Source organism: Erythrolamprus reginae, chromosome 6 (assembly GCF_031021105.1).
Source record: "Erythrolamprus reginae isolate rEryReg1 chromosome 6, rEryReg1.hap1, whole genome shotgun sequence".
Lineage (NCBI taxonomy): Eukaryota > Metazoa > Chordata > Lepidosauria > Squamata > Dipsadidae > Erythrolamprus > Erythrolamprus reginae.
In genome coordinates, this window is record NC_091955.1 from 22,733,518 (window position 1) to 22,758,267 (window position 24,750).

At 39.7% G+C, this 24,750-nt stretch overlaps 1 protein-coding gene across 1 annotated transcript in view; it reads right to left on the bottom strand.

The window, feature by feature from the left end:
* TTLL8 (tubulin tyrosine ligase like 8) overlaps positions 1-24,750 on the bottom strand; it is a 58,136-nt gene that overhangs the window by 21,669 nt on the left and 11,717 nt on the right. Inside the window, exons 3-9 of the mRNA XM_070754726.1 lie at positions 24,262-24,353; positions 18,964-19,120; positions 15,634-15,698; positions 10,513-10,641; positions 6,331-6,445; positions 2,615-2,728; positions 1,311-1,491 (exon numbers count right to left, since the gene is read on the bottom strand). Of these exons, the coding sequence (XP_070610827.1) occupies positions 1,311-1,491; positions 2,615-2,728; positions 6,331-6,445; positions 10,513-10,641; positions 15,634-15,698; positions 18,964-19,120; positions 24,262-24,353 (853 nt within the window). The remainder of the gene's footprint in view (positions 1-1,310; positions 1,492-2,614; positions 2,729-6,330; positions 6,446-10,512; positions 10,642-15,633; positions 15,699-18,963; positions 19,121-24,261; positions 24,354-24,750) is intronic.

Sequence of the window (24,750 nt, forward strand, 5' to 3'; positions counted from 1 at the left end):
GCACTCTACCTGCTGCGCCACCCCTGCTCTGTCTGTTTCCTGTTCTTGATGAGCTGCCTGATATGCTACGCAGCATGATAATATCTAATGCTAAATGAAAATTGTATTGATGGTAGGCAACTAAAACAATGCAAATAAGCTCCTTGCTGATTTTTTCTCCCCCTCCTCTCTACCAGCTTCCACCACTGGCTTGTGCTAACAGAAGGACGGGGAAAATAACTAAGAAGAGCAGCAAGTAATTTTCGTTGCTGACTTCATGTTTTTGCTTCACTAGTGTATGTAGGGTGACAGTTAAATTTTGCAAATGACGTGCATGCTCATAGTGAAGCATTTCTCACATGCTCAGCAAAATCTTTGTCAATAGGTATCTGCAGTTTTATTTTTTACAAAGGAGTATATGTTTTTGCCTTTGAGCCACAGGTTTACCTATAGATAAATATAACCAATTAATCCAACAAAAACCATATGATGAAAATCCTATACTATGTTGTGGTTAGCTCTGGCCCTGCCCCAAGGACTGTGGATGTGGGGAAGACATCCATATGCTGCAGGCCTGTTTTGCTCCCGGTGGAATCTGCTGATGAAGGCTCCTCTGACCAAGAAGACATGAGTGACAGGGAGGAGGAGAGTGGGGCAGACAGCTCAGAAGGAGATCAATTATCTAGCTCCTCCTTGGATTCGGAACAAGAGTTAATGATACAGCCACGCATGCGGAGAGCGATGCATAGGCAACAACAACTGAGAGATTATTATCAAAGAAAATGAGGCCACCTGTGGTTGGGTGGGGCTGTGGTAATTAGTGAGGCTGCTATAAATAGCAGCCTGTGGGTTTGGCCATTGTGGAGGATTATCTGATCGTTGTGTTTCATGACTGCTTTACTGACTTTGACCTCTTGTGTGCTGATTTTTCCCTGCTTTGAAACTAAACCAGAGCAAAGTGTGTTTCACTTTGTGAAAGAAGAAGGACTATGAATTGCCTCACAGCTGCAAGCTGAGTATCACAGAACTGATAAGGGACTTGTACAAATTACCAGTTTGTTTGGAGACGAGTGCTCTTTGCTATACCAAAAGAGGGCTTAGTTTAAGTGAATTTTCATTATAAACAACATTGTTTTGAATTTTCAAACGTGTGTGTGTCTGAAATTTGTACCTGTGAATTTTCGGGAGGAGTTTACCAGACAGCCCGACAGAACAATACTATATGTTATGCATGTATCAAGTGATAGTTTCTACCAAAAAAAGGCCTATAAAATTAAGCACCAAGATAAACATGAAGCTGACAATTAACAGACGTAGAAGTCAATACTTACTGAATGAGAGAATAGTAATGGTCAATTAACTGACTCCATTCTTTTTCTGAAAGTACCGGAACATTATCTGCCTCTGCATCAATGTCTTCATGTTCAAATTGGTCAATGTAGGTTTCACATACTTTGCATGCCATTTCTACCAGTTCTCCAGGAAGCTCCTTAACTTTCTTGATCTCATAATCTAGGAAATCGAGGTAAAACGTTTATCAGTGATGGCATTCAGTGTGTCATTGAATCTCTCTCTCCTCAAGGCTGTTATTGGGATATATAACGTTTGCCCCGGAAGCAGAGTAAAGACGCTGAAACAGTGTATGGGTTAAATATAGGGTCAATTTATTAAATTAGCATAAATTTAAATAACGTAACTTTAAATACGTAAATTTAAATATTCAAATTCAACTATAAACAAAGGACCTGCAGAGGCCAAAAAACTAATGGGGCGGAAATTCCTGCCAGAACCTTCCTGGGCAACATTGGGCATAACTTCTTGCTGAACCCAGGTGAAGGTAGTCACCTTCACCTGGATCTGAGCCACGCCCTTCAGCATGTGGGAGGAGCTCACCCTCCAATCCCCGAGTGAAATTGGATCCGGTGAGTCCCATGGGCATCCTCTCTCCAATCCCCAAAGTTGTAACAACCTATAGTTCATGGAGAGAGGCGGTCCATCATCCTTTTAAAAGATGCCCAACGGAGTATGTGCAGTTGCTCCTACTGCCCATTTCCGCCCCTAACCTGCCAACCCCAGTGTCCAGAGGGAAGCCTAATTACTAATATCTATGTGCGCCGCACCCCCTAACCATTCCATCCTTACCGTCAGTGTGGAATAGGCGAAAAAATGGCTGCCTCTAAAGGGGAAGTCACAAAAAATTCCTATTCAGCCTCGAAGCGACCTCATTAAGACACACTGTTGATAGCGGAGGGTGGGCAGGTGTTCGCTTTGGGATCCAAGCAGGGCAAGGAGGAGGTCCTGCTCAGACCACCCTTAAATAGGGTGATCCAGGACCTCCCCCCAGGCCCTGCATGCAGCGCGCCACCTTGGCATGCTGCCAAAAGCCAAACTTCCGGTTTCTCCAGAAACCGGAAGTTTGGAGCTCCATGGAGCTCAAAGCAGCGTCCCCCAGCTTCCGGGGGCAATTTTGGCCGGCGGTTTAAGCTGCCGACTGGGCATTAATGCAGTCCAAAATTTGCCAGAGGAAACAAGTTTTGTAGATTTCATTAAAATCAACATTTAAAAAAGGCAAATTGCCTCTGCCACACATAGACATTTATTCAACTATAGAGACAGATACAATTCTAAAGAATACCTTTAATCTGAATTGCATCTTCCTCACTGTTTTCTTTAGATGACCAGTCATCAGAAATATGCAAATTGACAATCCATTTAATTATGCAGAAAGCTGCTGTTTTTCTGAAGTCATCTGAAATACATGACATTTCTTTTAAGCAGCAAATTGTCTAAATGATAAAGCAGAAAGCAGAACTATAAGCATATGGTGAAAACAGTACCAAATCCATCTAGAACCTTTATTAAACTGCAGTCATATATTTGGTCCCATTTCCATAAGGGCAGCATGCCAAACTTGATATGATATTGGAGATGAACCGCTACTTTGCGGTTCATCTTTTGCGGATTCATGGGTTTTCAAAGGGGGCTTAAATCCATTAAATCCATTTAAAAAATTAAATCCATTACAAAATCATAAAATTCTTCTACAGTACTACTGTACTCTATTAAAGAAACTGGTAGGATATCACATGAAGTTCCAGCTGAGAATAATTATAGAATGACTGTTTAATGCAAAGTGTGGGTTTTAAAAGTCCAAATACTCATTAAATACATAAAAAACCTATATTTCCTCTACTTCACGGAAATTCATTTTTCACGGATGGTCTCGGAACACATCCCCCGTGAAAAACGAGGGATCACTGTATTACTGAAAATTCATTTTTTAAAAAAATGTACCATGTGTGTTATAATTATGCCAGGTGGAATGGATCTGGATGAACATAGAGCAGTGATGGAAAACCTTTTTTGGCTGAGGCACCAAAAGGGGGTTGCATGAGCGATACCATGCACATGTGTGCCCACACTCATAATAAAATACCCTCCTCCCCCTGCACATGCGCACAACCCCTGCACTATCCCTCTGCATGCGCACAACCCCTTGCACTGCCATCCCATGCATTTGCACAGGCCTCATTGAAACCTCTGGATTTCTGGTAGGCCCGTTGGGCTATTTTTCACTATCCGCAAGGCTCAGGAGACTTTGCTGAATCCTGGGGAGAGCGAAAACAGCTGAAAACAAGGGTGAAAATTAGCTGACTAGCACGCACATGGGCACTGGAGCTGGCATAGAGCAACTCAAAGTGTTGGTTATGACCTACAAAGCCCTTCATGGCATCAGACCAGAATATCTCTGGGACCGCCTTCTGCTGCACGAATCTGTGGTTAGGTCCCACAGAGTTGGCCTTCTCCGGGTCCCGTCGACTAAACAATGTTGTTTGGTGGGACCCAGGGGAAGAACCTTCTCTGTGGGCAGCCCCGACCCTCTGGAACCAGCTCCTCCCGGAGATTAGAACTGGCCCCACCCTCCTTGCCTTTCGTAAACTTCTTAAGACCCGCCTCTGCCGTCAGGAATGGGGGAACTGAGACATCTCCCCCGGGCCTATATGGTTTATACATGGTATGTTTGTGTGTATGTTTGCTTTTAATAATGGGTTTTTTAGTGTTTTTTAAATTATTAGATTTGTTTTTACATTGTCTTTGTTATTGCTGTGAGCCGCCCCGAATCTACGGAGAGGGGCAGCATACAAATCTAATAAATAATAATAATAAAAAATAATAATAACTTCATGTGCTCTCAGATATGGCTCCACGTGTCACCTGTGGCACCCAGGCCAAAGGTTCGCCATCACTGGAATAGGGTCTCAGTTACTACCACTATGGAGAGAATAAGATGCGAAGCAGCAGCGAGAGAATAAGTGATAGCTGCAAGTGTGAAAGGTTTTGGAAACATTTCATAGAAACATAGAAGTCTGACGGCAGAAAAAGACCTCATGGTCCATCTAGTCTGCCCTTATACTATTTTCTGTATTTTATCTTAGGATGGATATATGTTTATCCCAGGCATTTAAATTCAGTTACTGTGGATTTATCTACCACGTCTGCTGGAAGTTTGTTTCAAGGATCTACTACTCTTTCAGTAAAATAATATTTTCTCATGTTGCTTTTGATCTTTCCCCCAACTAACTTCAGATTGTGTCCCCTTTCCAGATGCTTTTTTTCTCTAATCCACTCTGCCAACTGATATAATTTAGTCTTGCAGGATCTTAGTACACTGTGGATGTTAAAGTACTGTAGCTTTGTTTTTATTTTTGTTTTCAAAAACAAGAATGAGAGTTATCTGGAGTAACACAACTAACAATTCAGTGCCAATGCAAAAAATCTAGAGTACAATTTGTTTTTGCAAAAGTGTAGGCCTAATATTGTCATACTTCTTTTACTATATAAAAAATAATAAGTTTAAGAATATGAAAGTTCATACTGAATCATCATTAAAATGAATAATCTTTTAGGAGAAAGGGGTTAACTTGCAATTGTTTGTTAGGAATACAGTGTTCCCTCAATTTTCGCGGGTTCAAACTTCACGGAATGTCTATACCACGGTTTTTCAAAAATATTAATTAAAAAATACTTCACAGTTTTTTCCCCCTATACCACGGTTTTTCCCACCCGAAGACGTCATATGTCATTGCCAAACTTTCATCTGCATTTAAAAAACATTTTTTTAAATAAACTTTAATAAATAAACATGGTGAGTAATAATCTAAATGGTTGCTAAGGGAATGGGAAATTGTAAATTTAGGGGTTTAAAGTGTTAAGGGAAGGCTTGGGATACTGTTCATAGCCAAAAATAGTGTATTTACTTCCGCATCTCTACTTCGCGGAAATTCGACTTTTGCGGGCTGTCTCGGAACGCATCCCCCGCGAAAATTGAGGGAACACTGTATAGTACATAATAAGTAGGACCTATTCAGTCTATTCAGGTATTTTCACAGACCCTCAGTTCCTGATCCTAGCCTGAATAAAAATTAAAAATGATACCATATCAGTGATACATTCAAAAACCTAAAATTGGACATTGACATCCTACTGTCCATTTCATCATATCAGTTCTGATCACAAGCAATGGAGAAAAGAAGCACAGCCATCTTCAACATGGACAAGTTCTACATTGTCTCTATTACACATTTTTCATTCCAATCTGCCAAAAAAAGTTATTGCAATTGCTATTTTTCAGAATTTTTGCAAAAGAACAAACAAAGACGGACGCAGCCATGGAAAACAGGAGCTCATTGTAACACTTGAGTATCAATACTGTAATTGGAAGCGTTTGCCACACTTTTATAGTCAAGTGCAAAAACTGTGCACAAAAATGTAAAAACCTTTAGGACAGGTTAAGATATTGCATAATAATAATAATAATAATAATAATTATTATTATTATTATTATTATTATTATTATTATTATTATTATTATTTAGATTTGTATGCCACCCCTCTCCGAGGACTCGGAGCGGCTCACAACAATAATATATGATACACAATAATACGTAATAATCCTGCAAAAAAATAAACTGTTTTCTAAAATCGGTCCATGACAATTCCTAAATCATCTGCAGAAAGCCAAAATTATTACATGGTTGTAAATGAGCTAAAATATTACTTCTTCAAGACAATAAATGTCAGGAAAGCTGCAATTTTAATGTGCATTTAAGTGTTAGTTCTATTCATCTCAATGGATATTATTTCCAAATAAATGTAACTAAGATTGCAGTGCTGATATATCAATAAGGATATTTTCTCTAATTTCCATTGGACTGGAATAAGTGTTCAACGAATGCATGCATTGTTACAGAATTCTTATGGATTTTAGTTGCTTACTGTCAGCCAGACAATAAAAACTCTTCCATTAGCAGGTTTTTGGGGATAAAATGAAGGAAATTTAAAACAACTCACCGATAAAAGCAGTTTTCTCATCCTCTATACAGATGGCATAACACCGAGGAAAGAAACTGTTTGGATTCACCGACACATACCATGGCAAATTTCTTAGGTGCAAACAGAGTCCTATCTATTAATAATAAATATTGATATTGATATTCAATTCAATTCAATTCAATTTATTAGATTTGTATGCCGCCCCTCTCCGAAGACTCGGGGCGGCTCACAACAATAAAAAAAACAATATTCCAGCGAAAACAAATCTAATATTAAAAAGCACATAAAACCCTATCATATTTAAAAAAGCAAACAACATATACATACCCAAACATAAATATTAAAAAAGCCTGGGGGAAAGGTGTCTCAACTCCCCCATGCCTGGCGGTATAGATGGGTCTTGAGTAATTTACGATATTAATATTGATATTGATATTCACATTCATATTCACATTCACACACACACACACACACATTATCAGTGCTTTTATGGACAATAGTAAACTAGCTCTATCCAGGAGTGAGTACAGTTAGCATACTAACCAAAGTCATTAATGTACTTAATAATGCTTAAGACGTGTGCATTAACATATGTTTCTCTGGCTGACTGGAGAATTCTGGGAATTGAAGTCCACACAATGTTGAGAAACAGTTTACTCTATGCATTTTATTGGAGCTATCCTTATGCTTGGTCTGCAGGTTGCAGCTGTTACAGCATCTGGCAAGTCATATCATTGTTCATATTCCACATCTGTTCATATTCCACATCTCTTGAAGCATCTGCTCTATTGACAATTCGTTGTTGAGACAGAGTCAAAGGTTTTTTTTATATATAAAATATAAAAATATGTCATGGGATTAGTACCTACCGCCTTCTTAATTGCAAACATGGCAGATCTCTGATATTGTCAAGGGAGGTTTTACTTATTATAGTAAGTATCCCGCATACAGACGGGAAGTTGAACAACTATCCTTGTGGTGTGACCAGAACAATCTAGAACTAAACACACTCAAAACCGTAGAAATGGTGGTAGACTTTAAGAGAAACCCTTCCACCTCTCGCAATACTAGACAACACAGTATCAACAGTAGAGACCTTCAAATTTCTAGGTTCCATCATATCTCAAGACCTAAAATGGTCACCTAACATCAAAAACATCATCAAAAAAGCACAACAAAGAATGTTCTTTCTGCGCCAGCTCAGGAAGCTCAAACTGCCCAAGGAGCTGCTGATACAGTTCTACAGAGGAATCATTGAGTCTGTCATCTGCACCTCTATAACTGTCTGGTTTAGTGCTGCAACCCAACAGGATCGACACAGACTTCAGAGGATAATCAGAACTGCGGAAAAAACAATTGCTGCCAACCTGCCTTCCATTGAGGACCTGTATACTGCACGAGTCAAAAAAAGGGCGGGGAAAATATTTACTGACCCCTCACATCCTGGACACAAATTGTTTCAACTCCTACCCTCAAAACGTCGCTACAGAGCACTGCACACCAAGACAACTAGACACAAGAACAGTTTTTTACCAAACGCCATCACTCTACTAAACAAATAATTCCCTCAACACTGTCAGATTTTCTACTAAATCTGCACTTCTATTCTACTAGTTTTTCTCATCATTCCTTTCACCCATTTCCTCCCATGTTGACTGTATGACTGTAACTTGTTGCTTATATCCTAAGATTTTTATTAATATTGCTTCTTCATTGCTTATTTGACCCCTATGACAATCATTAAGTGTTGTACCACATGATTCTTGACAAATGTATATTTTATTTTATGTACGCTGAGAGCATATGCACCAAGACAAATTCCTTGTGTGTCCAATCACACTTGGCCAATAAAAATTCTATTCTATTCTATTCTATTATGTCTCAAGGACCTGATCATGGGCAGGTTTTCTGATAGTGGCATCCAAGTCTAGAATGTGTGCTCCAGGGGTGGGTTCTAACTTACCTTGCAGCTGGTTCGCTTCCTACCATGCCGCGTGGGCATGCAAACATTGTGCACTGTACAGCCTTGTCCTGCGCGTGCACGCATGGTGGTGCCATCTTGGTTTTGGCTTCTGCACACAAGCTTCTACATGTGTGCAGGAGCCAAAACCAAGATGGCACCACCATTAGAGCCGGTTCAGGGGTGTGACCAACCGGCAATCACTCCCAGTTCGGTGAACGAGGGAAATTCCTGCTACTGTTTCTTTTTATTTATCTTAATTTTATTTATTTCTCAAACTAGTATTATAGTACATATTAACATAACATAACATAAGTAGAACGTAGTAATAGAAAGGCTAATAAGACAGTAGGACAGGGACATTAGGCACAAAAATGCACTTATGCATGCCCCTTACAGACCTCTTAGAAAAGGGGAGAGGTCAATTGTAGATAATGTAAGGTTGAAGATTTTGGGGTTGGGGGAAGCAACAACAGAGTCAGGTAATGAGTTCCAGGCGGTGACCACTCTATTGCTGAAATCGTATTTTCTGCACTCAGGTTTGGAGCGATTTACATTCAGTTTGTATCTATTACGTGCTCTTGTGTTGTTGTTGTTGTTAAAGGTTAAGTAGTCACTGACAGGAAGTACATTATGATGTATGATTTTATGAACAACAGTTAAATCGGATACAACGTAGTTGTAAATTTTCTAGATTTAGTATTTGAAGTCTGGAGGAGTAGGGTCATTTGTTACGTAATGTTGTGGTTAGCTCTGGCCCAGCTCCTGCCCCAAGGACTGTGGATGGGGGGAGACATCCACATGCTGAGGCCTGTTTTGCCCTCCGTGGAATCTGCTGATGAAGGCTCCTCTGACCAAGAAAACATGAGTGACAGGGAGGAGGAGAGTGGGGCAGACAGCTCAGAAGGAGATCAATTATCTAGCTCCTCCTTGGATTCAGAACAAGAGTTAATGATACAGCCACGCATACGGAGAGCGATGCATAGGCAACAACAACTGAGAGATTATTATCAAAGAAAATGAGGCCACCTGTGGTTGGGTGGGGCTGTGGTAATTAGTGAGGCTGCTATAAATAGCAGCCTGTGGGTTTGGCCATTGTGGGGGATTATCTGATCGTTGTGTTTCCTGCCTGCTTTACTGACTTTGACCTTTTGTGTGCTGATTTTTCCCCGCTTTGAAACTAAACCAGAGCAAAGTGTGTTTCACTTTGTGAAAGAAGGACTGTGAATTGCCTCACAGCTGCAAGCTAAGTATCACAGAACTGATAAGGGACTTGTACAAATTACCAGTTTGTTTGGAGAAGAATGCTCTTTGCTATACCAAAAGAGGGCTTAGGTTAAGTGAATTTTCCTTATAAAGAGCATTGTTTTGAATTTTCAAACGTGTGTGTGTCTGAAATTTGTACCTATGAATTTTTGGGAGTCTACCAGAGAGCCCGACAGAACACATAATTTGTTTCTATAGAACCATTCCAAGTATAGTATCATAGTACATATTAACATAACATAAGTAGAACCTCTGGTGAGCTCCCTGAAATCTGTTAAATGCCTCTTCTCCATCCTATAGATATTGTTAAAGAACCCCCTTTCTTCATTTAGATCTTCTCTAGATGAATTTGGCTTCTGTTTTTGTTTTTCTTTCCTCCCACTGACAAATAGTGCTGCTAATACTAGAATGAATACATTGGATTGACGTGATTTTACATACAAATGTATGTAAAACCTAGGGTTGCCAATAAATAAATACAATACAGTTCATCTGTTTTTCATTCATAAGATATTTGATTCAGCAATATACTTTCCTTTGAGACTTTGGAAAATTGTTGCCAATCAGCATAGACATAATATTAGCCAATAGTTGATTACAAGTTTGGTTATAACAGCAAGCAGATCATTCAATTCCAAAAAAAAATGTTTTAACTGCGAGGACTGCCTTCACAAAGCTAAATCCCACAATGATGTCAACCTCAAGATTTGCCAGCATGCTATAGACATTGTAAGGCCAACTAAATCCCCTAAGCCAAATATATCTTCTCTAGGAAAAGAAAGCATTAGTTCCAGTGTCAAGTTAAGCAACTATCCCATTACAAAAAGACTGCATAACCTCAAATCTTGAGGGCCCAACCCATAGTGAATCATATGCAATTTATAGGGAATGGGGCTAACAATTTTTTCTATACCTATTTAACCTAGTGACATAGATAAATGTTGTGTTATCCTTTTCACTACTTATGTGATTACCTTGGTTGTAAAAGAGCCGGTTCTTGAATAATGGTTCAACATCTGATCAATATGGAGAGAGTAGTAATCAACTGCATCCTTTTTAGTAGTCCAATAAAAAGAAGTTTCTTCATTTCTTACCAATCTAGACTGGCCCAAAGAAGACTGTGTTATGTTTCCACATGGAAAATATTATCCACTTCGTCCAATACTCTTTTACAACCCATCTCTGAATTGAACAAATTGAAGCAAAACCTCCATTTCATTTTATAGGAATTCCTCTTTGTGCTGTAACTAAGGAATGAGAAGTTCCATGAGGATCTAAGGCTGTAGTTGTTGCAAGAACAATAAAGCATGGGAGATTGATGGAGAAGGTATTCATATTACAAGAAAAACTACATGGAAAATATACGGGTGAAACTCAAAAAACTAGAATATCATGCAAAAGTTCGTTTATTTTAATAATGCAACTTAAAAGGTGAAACTAGTGTACGAGAGAGACTCATAGTTCAAACCTTGAATTGTCATAATTGTGATGATTATGGGGTACAGCTCATGAAAACCCCAAATCCATAATCTCAGAAAATCAGAATATTGTGAAAAGGTGCAATATTCCAGGCTAATCAGCTAATTAAGCCATAACATCTGCAAGGGGTTCCTGATCCTTTAAAGCTTCTCAGTCTGGGTTCGGTAAGAATTGCAATCACGGGACAGTTGAGTGACTCAGGAGAAGAGGAGGAGCCTCTTCTTGATCTAGGGCATGTAGAGCTGCCAAAAGGCAGGAGTGGCTAAGCAAGAGGAGGTATCTGCGTGACTAGATCTGTAGAACTATTCAGCATGCCCTTTGACTGTTAAGGCTTTGTCACATCATGATTCAGTTCAGAAGTCAACTTTTGTTTTGTTCCAGTTGTTCGCTCGGACTTTTCTCTTAGACATCGTTGTTTCAACGATGATTTACAAACTGGCAATTTGAGCTAATTATATCTGGGCTTCCTGCCAACTCATAGTAAGTTCATGAAGGAGATCTGTGTGATTAAAGAAATGATCTGTTTGCTTTGATTTATGCTTGGACTTTGGTCTGTTGTTGAGATGCTAATTAGCAGCTGGCACTGAACAAACTTATTTTTCTGATTTCCTGAACTTTTAACAACCAAACCTCATTTCTCGGAAAATGTTAGGAGTAAATACTTAAATGTTGTAAAATCAGTGTGTGTGTGTGCCTATTTCGGGGGGGGTGGGCTTGTCACTGGGACAGAACAGGTGAGTCCCTGTTTCTACCTTCACCCTCATTGAAAATAAACTTTCCATTCAATTTTTTAATTAATTTATAATGTGATATACAAAGTAAACCATTGGGAAATTGGGGAAGGGAGAAGGGAAGTGAATAGTGGGAGAAAGCAAGGGGGGAGGCATTAACTTCTGAGCCCTTTGGTGTAGTAAGAGTTGCAGGAATAGAGTGGTGGTGGGAATATCTATTTTTGTATTCCACCAGCTGGGAACAAGAAAGAACTATTAATCAATTCAAGAAGACCCTTAGCAGCCAAGGCAGAATTGGAAAGCAGGAATGGTGGCTTTGTTACTATTCTGTGGAAATGTCTTTAAAAACCTATAGTAGATCCAGGAGTCCTGATCAACTGAAGAACATGGGACTATACTTAGAGACATATAGTTCAGAAGATTATATGTTCCATTGAAGAGTTAAATTCATCTTTAAATATATAATTTGCAGTAAATAACCATTGTTAAGACACAAATGGGAATGGGATTATTTTCATCATAATATGTGCATGGGACCTCCAGTGTGTGGCTAGGAAAACATCCCACATCAGGATTCTGCCAAAATGAATAACAGATGGTTTGCATGTGCAAATTTAAACAGATGATTAATATAATCATGTGTTTACTTCTGGCCCGTATATTTCTGGCCCGTATAATGGGAGTTTTAGATGCTGTGAAAATTATTGGTCTACTGAGGCAGAATAAAGAATGTATGCTGCATGCAACCAAAAACATCCCTGTTTCATCTGTGTGGAACTGTGGAGAGATAAGGCTAGTGAAATAAATCAAATTTAATAAATAAAAAAATTCTGCTTGCATGTTTGCATTTGGATCCATGACATACAATCAGAGGTGATATTCAGCAGGTTCTGACCAGTTCTGGAGCACAGGTAGCGGAAATTTCAGCGAAGCAGTGGAAGTGATGTGCCGGTGCCTGGAGGCTGTTAGGGTCTGGATGGGTGTCAACAGACTCAAACTCAACCCTGATAAGACGGAGGGGCTGTGGGTTTTGCCTCCCAAAGACAATTCTATCTGTCCGTCCATTACCCTGGGGGGGGGGAATTACTGACCCCCTCAGAGAGGGTTCACAACCTGGGTGTCCTCCTCAAACCACAGCTCACATTAGAGAAACATCTTTCAGCTGTGGCGAGGGGGGCATTTGCCCAGTTTCGCCTGGTGCACCAGTTGCGACCCTATCTGGACCGGGACTCACTGCTCACAGTCACTCATGCCCTCATCACCTCGAGGCTCTCTACATGGGGCTACCGTTGAAAAGTGTTCAGAAAATTCAGATCGTGCAGAATGCAGCTGCAAGAGCAATCATGGGCTTTCCCAAGTATGCCCATGTTTCACCAACACTCCGCAGTCTGCATTGGTTGCCAATCAGTTTCCGGTAACAATTCAAAGTGTTTGTTATGACCTATAAAGCCATTCATGGCATCGGACCAGAATATCTCCGGGACCGCCTTCTGCCGCACGAATCCCAGCGACCGGTTTGGTCCCACAGAGTTGGCCTTCTCCGGGTCCCGTCGACTAAACAATGTCATTTGGCGGGACCCAGGGGAAGAGCCTTCTCTGTGGCGGCCCTGGCCCTCTGGAACCAACTCCCCCCAGAGATCAGAATTGTCCCCATACTCCTTGCCTTTCGTAAACTTCTCAAAACCCACCTCTGCCATCAGGCATGGGAGAACTGAAATATCTTCCCCAGGTCTATATAATTTATGTATGGTGTGTTGTGTGCATGTTTTTTAAATTATGGGTTTTTAACTTCGTATTATTAGATTTGTATTGTACATTGTTTCTATCACTGCTGTGAACCGCCCCGAGTCTGCGGAGAGGGGCGGCATACAAATTAAATAGATAGATAGATACAGTGGAACCCCGACATAAGAGCTGCTCTACTTAAGAGCAACTCGAGATAAGAGCTGGGAGGGGAGAGATATTTTTGTTCTACTTACAAGCCCAAATTCGAGATACAAGCGCCAAGGAGCTGTCTCCTGAAGCCAAACGCTAACTTCCGCGTTCGGCTTCAGGAGACAGCTGCGAAGCGGCGCGCGTGTTTTAAAAGGTTGCAGCCGGCCTGGGGGGCTCGGGGGGGTGCTTGCAGCTTTCTTTCTTGCTCTTTTTCTTTCTCTCTTTTACCTTCCCTTCCTCTATTTCTTCTTTTCTTTCTCCTTCCCACCTTCTTCCCTCCCTCCCTCCCTTCACTCATTCCTCTCTTACTCTCCCCTTTCATAAGTTTCCTTGCTTCCTTCCTCTGTTCCTGTCCCTTCCCTCTTTCCTTCCTTCCTTCCCACCCTCCGTCCATTCATTCACCCATTCCTCTCTTGATCGCTTAAAGCCGGTCCCTGGTGCAAAAAGGGTTGGGGACCTCTGTCCTACAGGATTGGGTGGCAGAGAAGTTGAACATATGTAAATTTAAAAGTTTAAGAAAGTTTACAAGTTAAGTGAAAGAAACTTCATTATTCATTTATATGTACATGTACATTTCTTCATTAAAAACATGTCTTTCTGCATAATTTAGACTAACTTTGTGAGTTTTTTGAGGGCTGGAACCAATTAAAATTATTTACATTAATTCCTATGGGGAAAAGTCGTTCGAGATAAGAGCTGCTCGACTTAAGAGCCCAGGTCCGGAACGAATTAAACTCGTATCTCGAGGTACCACTGTAGATAGATAGATAGATAGATAGATAGATAGATAGATAGATAGATAGATAGATAGATAGATAGATAGATTAATTAATTAATTTTGAGTAGTTTGGAAAACCGGGAAACACCACTTCTGACTGACCCCGCCCCCATCTATTCTCTTGCCTCCCAAGTCCAGCTGATCTGGAGGAAATTGAGATTTTGCATTAACCTTCCCCTGGAGTGGGGAGGGAATGCAGATTTCTTGCCCTGCTGTGACCACCAAGCCACGCCCACCAAGCCACGCCCACAGAACTGGTAGTAAAAAAATTGAATCCCGTCACTACTTGCAATGGTTTCCTCTTACACGGAAGGCCATAGATTAGGACACAGATATTTGACATAAAGCTGAGGCATATTTTACAAATGTAAAGTCTGACAATGACCTGGTCCCAAAATATTTAATTCTCATGAAAACATTCCTTCCAATCTTTTATTGTGCAATTGCTCTATCTTACATCATTAACAGAATTATTCACAGGCTGTACACTGTAATTTTCCATTGATAATCCTACTGAATCATCTTTCCCTCTACTTTTTCCCTCTTTTTTCCACACTGAAAAATTCATTTAGTTTGGAGGACAGAAGGAAAAGGGGGGGGGGCATGATCGAAACATTTAAATATGTTAAAGGGTTAAATAAGGTCCAGGAGGGAAGTGTTTTTAATAGGAAAGTGAACACAAGAACAAGGGGACACAATCTGAAGTTAGTTGGGGGAAAGATCAAAAGCAACATGAGAAAATATTATTTGACTGAAAGAGTAGTAGATCCTTGGAACAAACTTCCAGCAGACGTGGTAGATAAATCCACAGTAACTGAATTTAAACATGCCTGGGATAAACATATATCCATCCTAAGATAAAATACAGAAAATAGTAGGAGGGCAGACTAGATGGACCATGAGGTCTTTTTCTGCCGTCAGTCTTCTATGTTTCTATGTTTCATTTCAAAGGAAAGGCAGAAAAATTGCCCAACTACTTTTGTGTGGAAAATGCCAGCATGAAATTACTTAAATACATGTGATTTGCTGATGAATTGAACATGATTGGACTGAAACCAAGATTATTTTTTCCTCTGCGGTGACATGAGTTAGTGGAGCTGAGAATCTACTTGAGAAAAATACTCGGATACAATAACAAAAATACAATAACATGATTATCTCTATAATCTTACCATTATATCATGGATGTCATTAGAACTGTTTAAACCGTCTTCTTCATGTAATACTGTCTTGCTTTCTTAAAAAGAAAATGAAAAAAGTTAAATAGGCTGCAGCAATGTGTATTGAAAACACGGTATTGCTGTGGGGAAAAAAATCTGTAAGATTTAAACAAGGTTAGCCTATAATAGAACACTGAGGTATATGTTCTTGATGTTCTGAAAGCTATATCCCATGAAAAGCCTTACTTCCAACATTTGGGAGCCTTACTTCTAACATTTATTTCCCCAAAAAAATTTATTAGAAAAATCAAGACATGAGATAGAATAATCAGATTTTTTTTGTAAATAAAGGGGTTTGTTTAAACACAAAACATATACACCTTTTATGAAGAAAGTGTTTTCTGGATCCCTTCCCTTATATCATTTTTTATACAAAATTAATAATATATCTTATTTTCAATTTCAGCCACATTCTTCCTTTTCCCCATAATTTTTTAACCTTATTTGGGGTTCTTTCTTATTCATAATTTTAACATATATCATAATACGCCCTATTACTATAGTCTCTATTCCTCTAGACACCTTTTAAGTTTCCCTTCTAATTCTTCAACCACATTTGAATCTTTATTTAATTTTATAATCAAACACCAACATTAATTTCAGTGTAATTTCATCTAGTGAAGCTTTTCATCATCTATAACATAATTCATCTTATTTCACGTTTACAATTATATAAAACCATTTTCCACATTTTGGTACTAGTACACATCATTTTTGTGTGTGTGTATGTTAGTATAGGGGTTTTAAACTTTTTAATATTTTAATTAATTGGATTGTGTATTGGATTGTTTTTTCACTTGTTGTGAGCCGCCCCGAGTCTTCGGAAAGGGGCGGCATACAAATCCAAATAATAAATAAATAAATAAATAAATTTTCTTCCTTTCCTTCTCATACATATTCAAAATCGACATTATACACCCTTAATTTCTTTTTTTCTTTAGCAACCCATTTATTTACCCATTTTTCAATATTAGCTTACTTAATTTTACAATAAGATTAATCCCATTTCCTTTTTTCCATTTCATCTTTACAAATATTTTACTGTTTATAACATTAATCATTTTTACCTATTTTCAGTTTAACGTACATAAGAAAAACCATTTTTCCAATAATTAACAATCAAATATTTTTAGTACTAGTACAATTCTAGAATAATTAGAATTTTAATCTCCCATCACACCAAATCTTTTTTCTAGTGTCCAGATTCACTTTTACATTGTAAACAATGTCATTTACATAAACTTCAAAATGAAAAATTTATATTACATGCTTTAACATGAGAAGATTTAACATCCCCATCTTCAAAAAAGGAGAGCCCTCTCCTGTCGATAACTACAGACCAATATCACTATGCTGCGTCCCATGCAAAGTCATGGAATCAATTATAAACCAATCAATTACTCTCCACCTTGAAAATAATAATCTGCTCTCTAACAAACAATTTGGATTCAGAAAAAAACTATCCTGCAACCTACAGCTCCTCCCCTGCAAAAACATATGTACTACTCATCTTGGTCAAGGAAAATCTATAGATGCAATTTATATTGACTTCTCCAAAGCCTTTGATTCAGTGGTACATGACAAACTACTCCTTAAACTCAAATCCTATGGCATCTCAGGATCCCTCCACAGCTGGATTACAGCATTCCTGTCAAACAGACAACAAGTGGTTAAAATAGGAAGCACCATATCTACCCCTGTCCCTGTAAAAAGCGGTGTCCCCCAAGGTAGCGTACTGGGACCAATGGTTTTCATTCTCTACTTTAATGAGCTTTGCGATCTCATTACAATCAACTGTGTTCTCTTCACAGATGATGTGAAACTCTTCAACACTACTGGTAACACAACTACCCTCCAAAAAGACCTAAACTCTGTTTCTGATTGGTCTAACACATGGCAACTCCAAATCTCAACCAGCAAATGCTCTGTCTTACACATCGGCAAAAAGAATCAGAACTCCAAATACAGAGTGATTTAAAGAAAAATATAAAAGGCATTTCCACTTCTGTAAATTATAGTGTGTACTATGGACAGTGAGAGTGACTAATAACTAATAGAGAGAAGTTAAACCATATAAAATCAGATGTATAACTACAGTAGAAGCTAAAATCATAAGACCACATCTGATTTACTTTAGCTGGGTTATGCATGCGTGTTCTTTGGAGAAGGCAATGGTGCTAGGAATGTTTAGGGGACAAAGAATAAGGGGAAAGCAAAGAACATGCTGAGTTAATAATATCAAATATGATGCAAAGTTGAATATACAACAACTAAAAGAAGCTGTCAAGAAGAGTCAAGACAGGTCTTAGCCATTCATATACTAACAGCAGCTAGGATAGTATGCGCCCAGTATTGGAAAATAGATAAAACACCAGAAGAAAGTATAATAATCAAAAAATACTAGGCTGTGCAGAGATGGACAGGATGTCAAAAAAACTAGAGGGAAAAGAAGACTCAGATTACTATAAGATATGGGGAAATTTTTACGATTGGCTAAAGAAAAGAACAATGGAGAAATGATCAAACTTCAAGCAAAGCAACTCGTCAAATAAAAGAAATACTTAATGACAAAGGAAAATTCTCTGATCGAACAATCAAAAAAGAAGTGGGGAAACTTTTGTTTCCCAAATGTTGTATTTATATGTTTTGGGTGGTTTTTTTAATTCTAGTATTATTATATGTGATATTTATTGTACTGTATCCCTTTTTTGTTGTTCTTTCATTTTGTTTGTTACTTGTTTTATTTAACTGTGTCAAAAAATAAAAAATAAAAAAAGGAATGTTAGATGGGGAAAAAAATAAAAAATATTTTTAAAAAGAGTCAAGACAGGTCTAAAGGGTTAAAAACAAACATATCCACTAACAGCATACAAAATGTGTTGTCCTGAGGTTAAGTTGAACTTAACCAACCTTTTATTTTCCAACAGCTGTACTTATTCACAACATTTCCTGACTGGTACTTCTCCCTCTACACCAATTAGAATAATTGTGAGCATTATGTAACCTCCCAGTAGGTAAAGGTATCATCAAGGGAGATTGCTAAATGAGAAACTAGTAATTCTTGGCTTCTTAGGGCAGACAGGGAAATGCATCTGAAAAATGATATGGGCATAATGTAAATCTCAAATAATTCATACATCCATGACACCTATCCACATTAAAATTTACAAATCGCGAAAGTAGAGTAGAAAAACGTATTTTACAGGAGATTCAATCTGACTATTATGCATTTCTAAGCAAATAAAAAGCAAGGAAAAAAACCAAAGTTATAAGATCTAGTACCATTTTTAACACCGTTGTCGCGTTCTGCATCATTCCCTTCATCTTTACGGTCCTGAATGTCAAATTTAACAATATTCTTTCTTTCCACCCATCCTCTCTTTCTTAAACAAGAGCGAATTATTGGGTAAGGACCACAGATGGTAAAAATTCTTCTTTCCTAAATCATAAAGGGGTATAAGCACCGATGTTAACATAAAGCAATAGTCAATAAAATGTCTACTATGATATGTTCTTTATCTTTGTCTTTAGTTAATTTTTTTAAAGATCTCTCTCAAAAATAAACGATGATGCACATAAAAAGCTATGAGGCTTTGATTGCAGTATCATGGCTATCATCTTAACCCCTTTTATACCATACTGTGCAGATTCTTTGCCATCACTGTATTGCCCTCAATGCTTCCAAGCAAATTAATGTTGCTCCTCTGAAGGCTCCATTGGCTGAAGGCTCCATTGGACCTGGATAATTTATCAAGCCAAATAGTAGGCCAGGACAAAAAATTAATTTGAAAAAGGTTTCCCATTTTTTAAAAAAAATAAAATTGATTTTTTTTAAAAAGTACATTTAATTAAAATTAAACCTAATAAAATTACTCCCGGTGTGATGGTTAATAATTTACTCACAGTGCAAAAAAACAAAATTTTGGTAACAACTATTGGACATTTCTGGGATTGCCTCTAGGGATGTTGGGCCACTCATGACATCTAAATCCCGCCAACTTCCAGGTCGGGAGCCATTAACACAGTGGTAAAATCTATTTACCTTCCCTACTGGTTTGGAAGTGCATGCTGTGTGTGTGCGTTTTCACCATCTGAGCATGGTAGAATGCTTTGTACATGTGCAGAGTGGTTAAAGGCAATAAAAGGGTGAATTCCAGGCAGGTGGGCGGAGCCTCACGTTGCCACTGCTACTGATTCTCCAAACCACTGGCAGCTGCCACTACCAGTATGCCAGAACTGGGCCGAACCGGTAGCCTTTCATCCCTGCATCAACATGATCTTGTTATCGGTGTTGCTGGCTCTAGAGCAGTGTTTCCCAACCTTGGCAACTTGAAGAGATCTGGACTTCACCTCCCAGAATTCCCCAGCCAGTGAATGCTGGCTGGGGAATTCTGGGAGTTGAAGTCCAGATCTCTTCAAGTTGCCAAGGTTGGGAAACACTGCTCTAGAGGTCTGCATTGTGCATTTTATGCCATGTGATTGTGTGAAAAGATGGAGTAAATGGCAGCCTCTCAAACAAGTGTTGAAAGCTATCTGCAGATAGATGTCCTCTTCTTTTTATCAAATGTCAGCACATGTAAAATTATGAGGACTCTTTAAAAAAGCTCAACAAAGAAATAATTCTCGAACAAGGGACCCTATTGGTTCCGAGACACAAAGCAATCCCCCAAACCAGAGATGGTCTCATGTGACATGGACGAGGCCATGGTCCATAGGTGGGAAAATATTAGGGGCGAAGTGACAAAGCTAACAAGCTGGTTTGGCTGATTGGTAATCATAAAGATGGAGGGGAAATATAGTACAGGTAATCCTCGAATTATGACAATTGAGCGCCTAATTTCTGTTGCTAAGGAGATATTTATTAAGTGAGCTTTGCCCCATTTTACGACCTTTCTGCCCACAGTTGTTAAGTGAATCCCCAAAGTTGTTAGTTAATAAGATAGTTGTTAAGTGAATCTGGCTTCCCTATTGAATTTGCTTGGCAGAAGTTTGCAACAGAGGATCACCTGACTTTGGGACACCATAACCGTCGTAATTATGAGCATTTGAATTTTGATCACATGACCATGGGGATGTTGCAATGGACATAAGTGTGACAAATGGTCATAACTCACTTTTTTCAGTGCCATTATAATTTTGAGTGGTCATTAAATGAACTGTTGCAAGTCAAGGACTACCTATACTTGGCGAGTCACCACAGAAAATAATATATCTATATGGTGAATGGGAAGGACTCAGTAGTGGGTTGCTACTGGCATGGATAAGGACACCACACCAGTAGTGAAAATCACATGAGGGAATGCGCACGAGAGAGAGATTTCGGTGATTTTTTTGCTACTGTGCATGCACGGAAGCAAAAAACCACCCAAATCTCTCATGCACGTCCCCTCATCTGCGTATGCGCATCAGCAAAATACGCTGGGACCTGCGCACACATGCAGTACATCAGTAGCAGGAGGAATGGGAATCCGCCCCAGAAGGACTTTGTTTCTTCTGAGTCCCATGGGATTGGGTGGCATAGAAGTTGAAATAAATAAATTATACCACAAATGAAGAAGAAATCATGCTGTGTTGAAGAAAATAAAATTATGATACATACTGTACTGTGGATTAACTATAATAGGAATGGGGAATCTGTGGTCTTCCACCATAAGTTGCCAAATTGGAGTTCCCAGCAGCCCCAAGACTAGTTCAGCACCTTAGGGTAGTGTTTTTTAACCAGTGTGTGTCGCAAGACATGGTCAGATGTGCCACGAAGAAGGAAGCTCAGCTTCCGGTCTCACAACTTTTTGCTGAGGGCGCGAAGAGCAAAAAGTTGCAAGACCGGAAGTTGAGCTTCCATCTTTGCACCTTCTGAGTTTTTCTGGCAGCTGCAGCGCCCCGCCAGGCTGGAGCTTCCCTGGTGGCGGCAAGTGAGCTTTGGGGCCTGGCGGGAGGGCGCCGGCAGTGGGAGTGGGAGGGCGCCGGCAGCAGCGGCACTGAGCAGTAGCCATGGGGCGGCGGCTGCGAATGGGAGCTCCAGGGCGGAGGCACCGACAGCAGCTGGACATGTTGCTAGACGCTGTACATGCTGGCATTGCGCTGGGCATGGGCACGGGGCTGGCACTGGCCCACTGGCTGGGCTGGGACGAAGGTGCCAGCCCCACGCCCATGTGCAGCACCAGCATGTACGGCATCCAGCAACACGTCCAGCTGCCGCTATCGGTGCCTTCGCCCTGGAGCTCCTGCTCGTAGCTGACCGCCCTGCCAACGCTGTTGCCGGCGTGGTGTACGAGAGAGAAAGAGAGAGATAGCAAGAGAGAGAGAGAAAGAGAGCAAGACAGAGAGAGCAAGAGAGAGTGGGGAGAGAGAGAAAGAAAGAGAGAGGAAGAGAGAAAGCAAGAGAGAAAGAAGGCAAGAGAGAGAAAAAAGCAAGAGAGAGAAAAAGGAAGAGAGAGAGAGAGAGAAAAGGAGAGGAAGGGAGAGAGAGAGAAAAATGACAGAGAAAAGGGGAGAGAAAAAAGAGAAATGAGAAAATTATTTTGGTTGGTGGTGTGCCCCAGGATTTTGTAAATGTAAAAAATGTGCCGTGGCTCAAAAAAGGTTGAAAATCACTGCCTTAGGGGTTCTGCATTTAGCACAGACACAGTGCTAAAAACCCAACTTCTTCACGTGCCCATAAGCAAAAAAAGAGATGGCGGCGCCCACAGCCTTCAGCATGTCCAGCCAACCATCACTGGCAGTTCAGAGAGTGGGAGAAAATTCCCACTACTGGTTCTACAGAAATAGTCCAAACCAGCAGGAACCCTCCTCTGTTTCAGCAATACTTGAAATAAGAGTCAGGGATTCCATCGTCTGAACGCATGCAACTTGCACAGATAATTATCTGGAAACAAACTTGCTTGAGTTTTTCTGAATTTAGTCAGATGGCAGAGCCACCTGTTCTACCCAAATCATTATGGCAGTATACTCATTTGCTATACAGAGAAGAATCTCATTTGGACAAGGTAGAATCCAACTCTGACTGGAAAGTCTACAGCTGGGCATTTCACATTATTAGAAGCAGGTCTGGCATGGGTACTTCCCCCCTCAATTTCCACTTGCAATCAGCACAAGACTGTTCGAGGGAGAAAGCAAGCTGCCAAGGAGAGCTAAATTATCCTATTTACATATACAGTGATACCTCGTCTTACAAACGCCTTGTGATACAAACTTTTCGAGACACAAACCCGGGGTTTAAGATTTTTTTGACTCTTCTTACAAACTATTTTCACCTTACAAACCCACCGCTGCCGCTGGGATGCCCCACCTCTGGACTTCCGTTGCCAGCAAAGCACCCATTTTTGCGCTGCTGGGATTCCACTGAGGCTCCCCTCCATGGGAAACCCCACCCCCGGACTTCCATGTTTTTGTGATGCTGCAGGGGAATACCAGCAGGGGAATACCAGTAGCACAAAAATGGGTGCTTCGCTGGCAACAGAAGTCCGGAGGTGGGGTTTTCCAGCGAGGGGAGCCTCAGTGAAATCGCAGCATCGCAAAAATACAGAGGTCTGGAGGTGGGATTTCGAGGAATTTTGTGTTTTTGCGATGCTGCGATTTCACTGGTGCTTCCTTCGCTGGGTAACCCCACACCTCCGGACTTCCATTGCCAGCGAAGCGCTCGTTTTTGCAATTCTGGGATTCCCCTGCTGGGATTCCCCTGCAGCATCGCAAAAACACAGAAGTCTGGAGGTGGTGTTTCCCATGGAGGGGAGCCTCAGGAGAATCCCAGCAGCGCAAAAATGAGCATTTCGGCTGGCAAAAGGGGTGAATTTTGGGCTTGCACGCATTGATCGCTTTTCCATTGATTCCTATGGGAAACAATGTTTCATCTTACAAACTTTTCACCTTAAGAACCTCATCCCGGAACCAATTAAGTTTGTAAGACAAGGTATCACTGTATAGGAGAATTGACATATTGATATAATATCCCAATGGCATCATTCAATACTTAGGACATTTAGATCTTTTCAGACCTGACTCCATGATCTCAACAAAGCATTGAAGGGAGTCACTTAAAAATGAGACCTCAAAGCCAAACTAGATTGGTTTGTACACCACCTCACCCACACATAATGAAAGTTTGCTGGGGCCAGTAGAGCAAACTTAAAGAACTTTGGAAAACAGTTTATTGAACCATCCTACAATAGATATACAGATATATTTTTTCTCCTATTGTCATTTCTGAGTTAATTAAATCTTGCAAACTTTTGACAGATCTGAAAACTTGGGAAAAGGCACTGAAAAATTCCTTTTCAAATCACTTTAAAGTCACTAAAGAATAATTTATTGGCATGACCCCAGCTTTTAAGAACTTTTTAGAAGAATGGAAAAAAATATAGACATGAAACTGCGTGCGAAAAATTAGGCAGCTGTATTTCTAAACATATGCCACTCCTATTTTCACTTTTATCTCTATTTGTTCAAAGTAATATTCCCCCCCCCTTTTTTTTTTTATTCAGGGTGCTATATTTAAATGTTTGAGGAATATTTTTAAATGGTTTAATTCTAAAAAATAGACATGCTACAATACAATTTCAAAAGTATTGCTATTAAATATACCCTGATGGCTTTATCTGCTAAAAATCTTGCAAGCTTGTATTTGTCTATTGTGGGGAGTGGAGGCAATTCTTCCACTGATCTTGATGTGAGCTCTAAAAATATAAAGAAAAAAACTATGTTATAAAAATAGTTAAATAAAGGAAAGAACAATGTAGCATTAGAACTTCATTAAAAATGAGCTTCTTTGGTAATAACCAGACTAGAAAGCAGAAGACCATGAATTAGCCATGAAAGCCAATCGAATGACTTTGGCCAGTTACTCTCTCTTAGCCCATCTCTCCTGGAAATAGGACGACAAATGTATATTGGATATGTTTGCTAAATTGGGTTATTTGTAAAAATAATAAAGGTGGGATACAAATAGAAACATAGAAGACTGACGGCAGAAAAAGACCTCATGGTCCATCTAGTCTGCCCTTATACTATTTCCTGTATTTTATCTTAGGATGGATATATGTTTATCCCAGGCATGTTTAAATTCAGTTACTC